Source organism: Triticum aestivum, chromosome 1B, assembly GCF_018294505.1.
Source record: "Triticum aestivum cultivar Chinese Spring chromosome 1B, IWGSC CS RefSeq v2.1, whole genome shotgun sequence".
NCBI lineage: Eukaryota > Viridiplantae > Streptophyta > Magnoliopsida > Poales > Poaceae > Triticum > Triticum aestivum.
Window position 1 is genome coordinate 1,829,159 of NC_057795.1, and position 11,212 is coordinate 1,840,370.

An 11,212-nucleotide genomic window follows, 5' to 3' on the forward strand; every position below is an offset into this window, starting at 1 on the left:
AGCCGCCGCCGCCACCTCCTGCCGGTCCGCCGGTGCCCTAGTCCAGGTGACCAGGTCCTACCCGCTTCCTAACACCGGAGATGAGGGAGAGACGGGAGGCTGCTGAGCGGGAGAGACTAGAGGAAGAGGGCGGGCGGATAAGGTTTGCAAGGTGAGACTGGGTAGACCTACTTCCTCATAACGCCGTCGTGCTGCCCTTTACTGATCGCTGTCGCCCATGACGCCGCTGCCTCTCCAGCTCCACCGCTGATCCAACGCTCCCTGGCTGCTCCCCGGACAGCATGGCATGCATGGGAAAACCGAAGGGAGGAAATATAGAGGAAAAGAAAACACCGAGTCAATGACAAATGGGTCACGAGTGTAAGTGAGTGCATGAAAAATGCGGATTATTCCTGGAATTGGAGTACATTTGTTGGGCTCCCAAAAAGCAAAAACTCCCTTGAACAAACTACATAAATATCATCAACACATTTCACGCAATAAAAGTCTGTAAATACCCGTCCGCTGCAATCATAGGAGAGAGCGCGTTGGCGCCCGTGACACACACACTAATCCACTTGTCTCCAGTTGTGTGGCTAGCTAGCTACAAGGTGAGATGATGTGGATGAGACATGGCGCGTCAGCTTTGGGCAGTGAGCCATTGCATGCGCACAATGTCCACTTTAATTTTGATCCTCTTCACACTATTAGAGCATCTCCAGCCGTTCGGTCCCCCGGGACGCCGAAAAAGAGCCGTCTGGGGCCAAATCGGCGTTTCTTGGCATGTTGGGGGTGATTGCGTTCCCAGTCGTCGCCCTTAGGTTTTTAATATCATACAACACTTCAAAACGAGGTAATAAAGGAGAAACGCGAGACAACATTCAAGAAACAGCAACACATCCTGTCGGTGGAAAAGGGGACCTGCAGTTTCGCTGGAAGTTCCAGCCAACTTGTTCAAATGCCCTTCACTGTCTTGCGATGCCTAAAGCCTCTCTGGATTGATTCAAGACCATCAGACGTGTCCTTCACTGCCTCTCTGAAACGTCAACCAGTAGCAAATGGATTAACAAAAATAAGCCGAGTTAGTAGCAGATCGTCCATTATACACACAAGAGGCAATGTTCACACGTACAAAATGGCAAAACAAGGCAGCAAAAGGGATTACATTCTTACTTGCTGGATCACAAAAAATCTTTCCTGGGGATGTGCCCAATCTTTTGCCAGTTTGGATGTCCGGCTGTTTTACAGGACTCCGTCAACTCATCGCTGCAGGAAGCAAGATACAATTGCTCAATAGACTGGGGCAGTGTTGGAAGAGACCGGATATTCTTGCATCCCACGATATGCAGTTCCTTGAGCAACGTGAGGTGCTCCATGTTGCCTGCTAAGGAGTCCCAGCTGCAGGACCAAATCTCGAGCACACGAAGATGAGGGAAAGCATCAAATTCAGGACCAGGTCCTAGTTGGCTGCATCCCCAGAGATAAAGATTTCGCAGGCCCTCTGGGCCACCGCTCTGCTTACCCACCATCCAATCTGGGTACCTTGAACCTCTGTATCCAAATATATCAAGTTTTTGAAGCCCCGCAGGAGGGCACAGGCCCTCAAGTACCTCTGCTTCAACTTCTGAACTGCACCTGGTATCATCATCCCATTCGAAACTCAGTTCTGTTAACCGTTCCTTGGCAGCTAGATTGGCTTCAAGAGCTTCCTCCTTGCTTTTAACATTTTGCAGGCCCTTGATTCTCAGTCGTCCTTGAAGCTTGTTTAGGTCCCTCAGCTGCCTTATCTCATAACCCTGTTCATTGCTTACTGTGAAGCATGGTAGTGTTTGGAGTGAGATCAGCCTGCCCAAGTTAGGGAATTTCAAGTTTGGCCAGCAGAACATGTGCCGCAAGTTGACAAGGTCAGCAAAGGGGAATTCCAACATTCGGCCGCCGCTAAAATCTAGTAGCTGGATATTGTGAAGTTTCGTTAGTGCCCTTGGTAAAGTTATAGAGCATGCCATATCTGTCCTGAAAGCAAGATAGCGTAGGTGCTTTAACTGAGCAATAGATTTTGGGACCGATAACTTGTTGGATTTCCTCATTCCAAAATGTTTCTTGGTGAAAGCAATGGCTAGTACCCGCAATTTCGGCAGCCTCTTGCATATACTCTCAATGACTTTTTCCTCGACTGGTGTACCTCCAACAACATAGATGATGAGGGTGCGTAAATTTTCCAATGCAAGGATCTTCTTGGTAATCAATTCCCCATCATAATTCTGAACAAAAAGATGGCGGACATCTCGAGGGACTTCTCCCTTCCAGCCTTCTCCTATGTGGCTCCATGTGTTCTCAATTCTGAAGCAATCACTTCCAGCAACCTTGGCTAATAAATCATGCAGCAGATCATGAATTGCAAAGCATTCTTCAGAGTAATCATCTGGTCGCAGAAATGAGCATGAAACCAACTCTTGAATGTAGCCCTCAGCTACATCTTCCATGTCTTCTGTTGGACAACTAGTCTTTACAAGTCCTTGCGCTATCCACAAGCCAACTAAGTCGTGTTTATCCAATTTGAATCTTCTGGGGAAAATATTGCAGAATTCAAAGCATCGCATTATGTCTGGATTAAGCTGCTTATAGCTCCACCAGAGAGCATCCATGGTGTCATTCAACATGTCAAGCTTTGCAACATTTTTCCAAAAACTGATATTTGGGTTTGCCCCAAGCCGTCCTGCAACTGTTACTGCTGCAATAGGTGATCGGTGTAGCTTTTTGGCAATCTCTCTCCCAACTTGTTCAAATTCTTTAACGGCAATACTTTTACCAGCATAATGCATAAACATCGCCAAGTACTGATCCTCATCCAAATCAGGCATTTCAATAAGTTCATCGGTACACAGAGCTCTAGCTGCTTCTTTTGTTCGAGCCGTCACCAGGATTTTGCTTCCTTTCAACCCACCATTGAGTGGAGAGATTAGTTCCTCCAGTTGTTGGTCATTCTTGTTTTTCACCCAGAGATCATCCAATATCAACAAGAAACGTTTGCCATGCAATGCTTCCTTCAACTTTTTGTTGAGAACCCCATGATCTGAAATATTGGAGTGACTGTCTCCGGTAATATCCTTCAACATTTCTTGAAATATAACCTCCACACTGAAAGTCTCTGACACATGAATACACATGATGGTGTCGAAAAGTTTCTCCTCCTTGCATTCCTCCTTTATGTAATCTCGAACATATCCTGCAAAGGTAGTCTTCCCAGACCCTGCAACGCCATATATGCCAATCGCAGAGTAACATGGACTAGTCCTCGAGCTTGCAGCATCACCCTGTGGTGTCTCACGCAGCCTTGCCATGATATTATCACGCAGCACCTCTCGACCAAATACCTCCCGCTTGTTAGCAGCTCCAAGTCGTCTCCTGTTTTTGTTGGCAATATCATTTGGTTTGCTTTCGTGTGCCAGAACCAAGAGTGATGAGCTCTTCACTTCACTGACGGTGTTTTCTACCTTCTGTATTCTTTTCTTCAATTCCCCTCTTGAGATAGCAGTAAGTAATATATCTAATATATCAAATAAGCTGGCATTCTCCTGGAAGAAGCAAAATATCAGATGGGTATGTCAGTCACATACCTATTTTATCTATTAGAGATAGGTGAGTATGCAGAACAAATAAGATATCACTGGTGGAGCAAAAATTGGCACATGGACATGCAGAAAAAAAATACAAAAATCATTGATAAAACAAAACTGAACATGTGGAAAACATTAACAGGCACACAACATGGTAATACGGCGCAAATCAACAATTTTTTGACTTACGTCAGATCACCTTGATATATCAATTCAATGAAATGTCCTTTATCGGAAAACGTCAGATGAGCACTTGTGGAACAAGTAATCGTGCATATACTCCCATTTTTTTTCAAATACAAGTCTGTAGCACTTTAGACAAGTATTATAGTGCCATTTGAACGCGCATACATATGAGATGACATGTTTGTCCCCAGTCCCCGCACCATGAATATATGATTTAATTTGAACTCAGACTAACAGAAAATTCAAAGAAGGGCCTTTTTCTTATGCATGCATATACGGAGAACTTTCACATGTACACATATAAAAAAAAAGCGACCAACCCAAGGGCTAACCCTCGTTGGCATTTATTTATAGGAGAAACTCCACGAGCACCACGCGTCCAAGCCGGGACTTGAACTCGGGTGGGCTGGCAGCAACCTCAGCTGCCCAGCCAACGGGTCGACGCCCCGTCCTCCACAAGTACACATATACATATGAAACGAAGAGGCAATGGAGTGGGTGATTACCGGGCATTTTTTGATGCCAACCACTTGATATGACCAGTCTCTGTAAAAGCAGGCAGCCTGAAACACATGAACTAACCACCAGTTGTATAGTGATGCACAAGAGTTCTTGAACAAGTCGAACGAGCTGCACAAGCAAGAGAGCCACCGCCTCGACAAGGAATCTGAGGGTGTAGTCATCGGATCGGGCTCGTCGCCGGAAGCCTCAGCATCATCAGAGGCCTGAGCACCGGTAGTCGCCAAATCAGGATTGTCATTGGTGGCCTCTGAACTAGTAGTCACCGGATAAGTCTCGTCAGAGGCCGCAGCAGAGGCCGGAATATCGATAGTCACTTGAACGGGCTCGGCTGAGACCACCGCAGCACCGACATTCACCAAAACAGGCTCCTCCGGCCTGCGCAGGAGGAACAGGGACAGGGAGATGTCCCGTGCCCACTGCAGCAGCCGACCAGATTTTGTGTGGACGACGTGTGCAATCCAGACGCAGCAGCATTTACAACGGGCAATGCAAGAGGTGAAAGCACCACAGAGGTGATGCCAGCACCCGAGCACGACCTTGTGCTGAGCATCGTCGAAGATGTCTTCGGCGTCCTCGAGAGCGTGCCTGAGCATGGCGGCCATCTTGTCCAGCGCGTCCAAATCGGTTTTCACTCTATTCCCTCTCTGCATCATCCTCTCCTGATCCACGGCCTGCAGCGTCTTCTTCAGCTCTGGGATGATGTGGATCTCCAGCTCCTGGAGCTTCTTGGATGCGTCGAAGCCGATGCCGGCAAGGATCTTGGGCAGGAGCGAGTGGATGATGGGTGAGACGAACCAGCCCACCATGGCTATCAAGATCGGAGACATTGAATTTTTGATGCTGCCAAAGAAAATGAACAGTGTGAAATGGGGAATTATTTTTGTACCGGCCAGAGGCGACGTGGTAGACCGAAGCAGAGAGAGGAGCGGTTTGGATAAGAGAATCGATCTTTGGTTACCTTGTTGTGGACGGAGCAAGCCCCGTCCGTCCGGCCACGGTGAAGGGTCGACGACGGTGGCTGGCTGGGGTTCTCTTCTTGGCGCGTGTGGGGCTAGCTAACAGCTGAGTTCCGAATCGGAGCCTGCTGCGATTACCCCTCGGCTACGGTGGGCTAGCGCCATTAGATTAGGGAATGCTTGGTAAGGATCTTGCTGCTGTGGAATCAAACGAGATCCAAACAGAGTGAAAAAAACGTGGTTTTTTCTTCTTCTTTGCCGCATCAGTGAGGCAGTGAGGTAGAGAGAGAACATGAGAGGAACGTGGTCTTTACCTACATCGCCGACGAGGAGGATGGCACCCGCGCGTGTTGCCGTCCGCCGCCGGTACGGTGGAGGGCTGCTGGGGGTTAGGCGTTGGTTTTGGGTCGATTAGATCCAATGGGCACAGACATACAGAGCACTGTAAGCTGTAGATGATGAGACATTTCTCTGGCGCTGCTGCTGAAAAGCCGCCTGAGACTCAAGACTTGGGGTCGTCGCCTCGTCTGCATCGTCCACTGTCCACCAACAGTTGCACACCGATAATTACTTACCGCGGGGTTGAAAAATAGTGTAACTTTATTCACCGACACCCTCATAACAAAAGGTAACAACTCGGAAAAAATATACATCACCATGGCGAGGATATGTAAAATTATCATCAATTATATTATTAACGAGAAAAGGTTTCCCCACTTTATATTACTCCCTCCGTCCCAAAATAAATGTCTCGATTTTTTACTAACTTTAGTGCAGAGTTGTACTAAAATTAAAACACTCCGACAACATGAAAGGTTCAAAAGAAAGAAAGAAGAGTAACAGGTTCAAAATGAATCTTGCTCGGGCACAACACAACAACCCCTACAAATCTACATATTATATTATTAAGATGATAGAAAAAGAACAATGATATCAAGATTTACTAGTCTAAAACATAGATATTTTAACGATAGGGATTTGTGAAAGGCCTTTGTAAAATCTGCAGTCCAGCGTACGTGTCTGACGTAGGCCCAAAAGAGTTTCCATCGATCATGACTTTATATATTAGGCATGACGTGACTGGACGCGGATTTGATGAACATGGGTGCACGCGCACCCTTTATGAATAGTAAATTTGAAAAAATGCTAGGAAAAAAAATCAAAAAATCCTGAATTTATTTTTGTAATATACATATATAGTCAACCGGTATACTCGCATATGAAGTTTCACGAAGAAATCACATCCGCGGTAATCTGGACAAAAATGACAAAATCAAAGCTATATTAAAAAACATTGTTTAGTGAATAACATGGTCGCATTTGTATTTTCTTCACTAAAAATACCATAGGTGTCAATACATCATGAAACTTCACACGTAAGTAAAATGATCGACTAAGTTTCATACCGCGAAATTTAATCTCAGGGCCCCAATCCAGCCATCGATATGATCGTGCATAGCCGATTAGCGAATGCACATCGCTAGGATTTCGGTCTGCTTCACAATATTCGAATCGAGAACTTAAACATGGTTGCAAGACAACTGCGGGAGGTGCGGCAACCTCCACGATGATGCGCATTTAGGCAGTAGGCGAGGGTTACTGTTTTCGTTCAAAAAAATTGTGTGTTAGAGTATACACACTACAAGATTATAATAATTGTTCTCACAAAATCTTCTTCGAAAATACTACTATATTAGATAATTATTATTTTAATGTTCATCTTTTGTGTACATCAGTTTATTAATTTATACCGAATTTTTTAGTTATTCATATTTTCTGAAATTTCTGGTGACGGACATGTATTCATTTAGCACTTTTTTTTGCGGGAAGTATTCATTTAGCACTTAGTTGGTCCTACCATGCATGAATCTGAAGTCAAAGAAACAAAGAGTCCAGATTACAATTTCATCTCCCCTCTACGGATCCATGGCAGTAATTCACCGTCATGCACAAAGTTGGTGAAGCGCGGCGAACAAACCGTTGGAATGCTACAGCTGGACGGTATTCCGTTGTAGTAATATTGTGTCATTGCACAAGCCTGCATTCAGGTTGCCTCACGAGAGCTACAGGGCTTTAGCGCATGCCATTCACATCGGAATCCGCCAAAGCACTCCTGCAGGTTGTAGAACACCAAGATGGCCACTCCGTTCAAGATATAAGATAAGCAAGGGTTGGTTAGTCGGTTAATATATTAGTGAGTAATTTGGAGTTACCGACCGATGATGCTGGGACTGCCATCCATTACAGGTTGAAGACATACTGTAGTATACCGATCATTCCTTTTTTTTTTAACACAAGGAAGGCGCCATCAAGCGCCACAATTTCATTCAACTCATAGACAATGTACAACATGAATTACATAGCCCTGAACTTGAAAATTGAGAAGGGACTGCAGAAAAGGGCAAGGTACATTGGCATGAGAAGAACGTGAACAACTAAAGACAGGTTCTACTCTCGAGTTGAGAACTTGATGAGCACAATTGTGAGCAATTTCATTGGTATTCCTAGAGATGTGATAAACAACATTAAGAGAATGGGAGATTTGAAAGAACTCGCTAATTGGTTGTCTGCACCTCCAGGTGATGTTGGTGTTATTGATATCTCTTGAATCAGCCATCTTTGCTAATGAAAGATTGTCAGTGAGAAAAGAACCTTGCTGAAGTTGAAGCCTGCAAGAGATTTTAGCAGCAAATAAAAATGCATAAACTTCAGCAATAAGAGGTGAACAAACATCATGAGTAGAGGCTTGAATCATTATTCTTGAATCAGAACCCTCTTTGGGGAAGAGGATGTGAACACCAATACCAGTAGCCGGATTACCACCATACCCAGGCACATTCTTCTTATGCCAAGAAGCATCTGAATATATTTTGGTACCTGAAATAGCCAAGTCATATTTGAGGGTGGAACCTTGATGTACTTGTTCTTGCCCTTGAGAGAGTATGGTTGTAGATTGCTTCTCCTTCGAAGAAGGCAGCTCCCTATTTAGGTGTTCTTGGGGATATTGCATATCTTGGACAGAGGCGATGGCTGGAGCAGCTTGGTGAACCTGATGGGGATGTGATTCTTTCCTACAAAAAAGAACATCGTTTCTTGCTTTTCACAAACACCACAAGAAGGTAAATATATTAGGAATAGATACTTGCGGATGGTTCATGTTAATTAGAACCTGAATAATATCAAGAACAAAATTATGATTGAGAGCAAGAATACCAGATCTAATATACCAGGGGTGCCCGAACCAAGAGGCTCTAGCAAAGTTGCAAAGAAAGAAAAGATGCATTTCATCTTCATCTGAATCACATCTAGAGCATGTAGAAGAAATATGAGAGGAAAACCTGCCAGCTCTAAGACCAGTGGGGAGAGCATGCCTAAGTAAGCGCCACGCAAAAGTTTTAACCCCTGGAGCCATGAATTTGTGCTTCCAGACCTGCTGCAAAATATCTTTGGTTGATTGGTTCACCTGTCTTGGTTGATTTTCCTGCAAATTATGAATTTGTTGTAAAAAAAGGAAGAAGAAAAAAACACTTGTGAACAAGGACGCATACAATTCTTGATCTTGTTCACCTTTTTTTTGCGGGGCTTCCTCGACTGTACTCAATTCACCTTTGTCTATGGATCGTCAAATTTCATGACAAATACCATGTGTAAATTAATAAACATGTTTGGTTATCTTTTAAAAATTAAACTTATACCATTGGATTTTTCTTAGATCTTACCCTTCACATTTTATGTGATTATATTTGTCTCCATTATTAATTAAGAACTCTATATAAACATTTATGATAGTAGTTTACAATTAGAAAATGTGTGCCTTGCATTTCTAAAAGAGGGACTATGCAATAACTTCCTCTTATCATACTAAGCTTATAAGTTGTACAAAAACTACAAGGTCAATGTCATAAAGAGTAAGCTATGATCGACATGATCTTTGCCTGTTGTGCCATAGATAGACAAGTAAAATAGACATAAGAACATGGGCATGAACTGAAAAAAGAAATTATGATCAAAGTGGAAGTGCATTCAAGTGTAAGTATTTATCTTTATAAAGTTTTTATTGAAAATTATGAATCTGAAATTTTTTATGAAGTGTTGAAAGAAGAATTTAACAAAATATTTGGTGTGAGTTCCTTGAATTATAAGCATGATTGCAATGTTGTTAGTATGCTTTCCATGAATTTTATTAAAGCTAATGATCGTTGCACTAGTCATGATAAAATTTCTGAAGAAAAAGTTTCTTATAAGTATGTCAATTTTTGTGGAGAACATAGACCTTGTGAAATAGTGCAATTTATTGATGATAAATTTTGTTGGAAGCATAGACATGAAAAACTAAATGGTGGCTTCAAATATTAGATGATTATGTTAAATAATTATGTTCTCTTCATCCCATTACTTGTGAACTTTGCAATCAAGTAGGTCATCTTTTTAAATGCATGCATTTTCATGATCGAATCATAGCTAAATATTGCGATGATATGATCACCCTTGAACTTCATAATGAACTTAGTCTATTTTTGAGGTGTGAAGAATTGAGACATAAAAATAATTGGTTTGAAGTATTCTTTCTCAGAGAGACAACTGAAATTCATCTAAGAGAAATCTATATGTTTTGTATGGTAAATTGCAATGAGAATGCTTATATAGACAATTATAGAAAAATGGGAACTCCAACGAAATATAAAAGGAGTGTTTTTACTACTAATGAAAGGGAAAAGATTTCCTAATTTTCTCCTATTGTTTCTCATTATGAACTAGGTGATGAGGAGGAGCTTCCTTTCCAACCAATCTCTTCAAGAAAAAGCTTAGAAAAATTACTTGAACCCACACTTAATGTGGTGAAGGAAAAAATGAAGGATAAGTAAAGATCAAAAAATTATATCTCCCAAATAATGTTGCCCATATGGTTGTGTCTTATGGGACTAAATCATGAATTGTGAAAGATGATACACTTGATGAAAATATTGCTTCTTATTGTGACACTATGTCTGTAGGCACTATTGATGATGGTTTTGTTATGCCTACTACATACCATGATGATTATGGTTGTGGAGATAATTTTGATACTTACTATGACATTGAAAATCTTTTTGGCACCAACTTGAAAAAAATATGATAATAGTGATTGTTATACTATTAGTGATATTCATGCTATCACTACTAGGAAAACCCTTACCAGTAGCGCTGGGTTTCTTGCTATAAGTAGTGCGGGCAGGCGCGCTACTGCTACGGTGCTACAACTATTTTTTAGCAGTAGCTCTCGGTCAGCCCAGCGCTACTGGTATCTAAAGCTAGCTGTAGCGCGCTTTCATCCAGTGCTACTGATAATTATCTACAGCGCGTGGAACTAGCCAGCGCTACTGTTACTTGAGTGCTACTGGTAATCTTTACCCCCACGCCACTGCTAACTTTTGTATTTTTTTGCGTTTTGGCTTTGTAGACAATTAAACAAATCCACCGTTTATACAATAACATGCATATTCATTGAAAAGCAAGAGTCATCGATGAGCCAAAGTTATTAGAAGTCTCGACATGTCTCAAATATCTCATCATGATCAATCATGGTCGAATACATGTCTCGAAATAGCGTTACAAGTCATTACAAGTTCTCAATACATGCAACTACATGGTCACATACTCATGTTTCATCATCAATGTAGACTATGATATGACCGCATAGAAGATAAGAGCGATCACGATGATCAAAAGCGGTATTATGTAGTAGTTTTTGCAGCGGCGCTGGTTCCGAATCCCCTGTTGTGCTATGAATCTCAAGTAACTAGCTTCGGCTTCCGCTCTGCTATCAAACCCTTTCTGGCTTCCATCGGAGAAGCCAGAGACTTGGGCCTGACACTCTGGCCACTCATTATAGACACCCGGAACATGCCCTACATACACGACATACCACTTCCTCGCCATCGTTGATCTATATACCTGTCAGAGATGCACATA

General features: G+C 42.7%; 1 protein-coding gene across 2 annotated transcripts; it reads right to left on the reverse strand.

Moving 5' to 3' along the window:
- Positions 1-341: 341 nt before the first annotated feature.
- Positions 342-5,730, reverse strand: LOC123102445 (putative disease resistance protein RGA3). Of its 2 annotated transcripts, none has more exons than XM_044523794.1 (5): positions 5,575-5,730; positions 5,263-5,458; positions 4,289-5,144; positions 1,153-3,554; positions 342-1,015 (listed from the first exon to the last, which is right to left on the reverse strand). In XM_044523794.1, the coding sequence occupies exons 3-4, from the start codon at positions 5,129-5,131 to the stop codon at positions 1,161-1,163; spliced, it is 3,237 nt and encodes a 1,078-aa protein (XP_044379729.1). In that variant the 5' UTR covers positions 5,132-5,144; positions 5,263-5,458; positions 5,575-5,730; the 3' UTR covers positions 342-1,015; positions 1,153-1,160. The 2 variants fall into 2 exon arrangements, with proteins under 2 accessions (XP_044379729.1, XP_044379736.1); XM_044523801.1 differs by having other exon boundaries at positions 1,145-3,554.
- Between the last annotated feature and the right edge of the window lie 5,482 nt (positions 5,731-11,212).

What these genes read in the sequence shown, in the direction of transcription:
- LOC123102445 (XM_044523794.1), bottom strand. Translation starts at nt 5,131, where the DNA reads ATGTCTCCGATCTTGATAGCCATGGTGGGCTGGTTCGTCTCACCCATC. An exon ending in TTGGCATCAAAAAATGCCCG is followed by an intron (nt 3,555 to 4,288) that starts GTAATCACCCAC and finishes TGCTTCTTCCAG; the next exon opens with GAGAATGCCAGCTTATTTGA.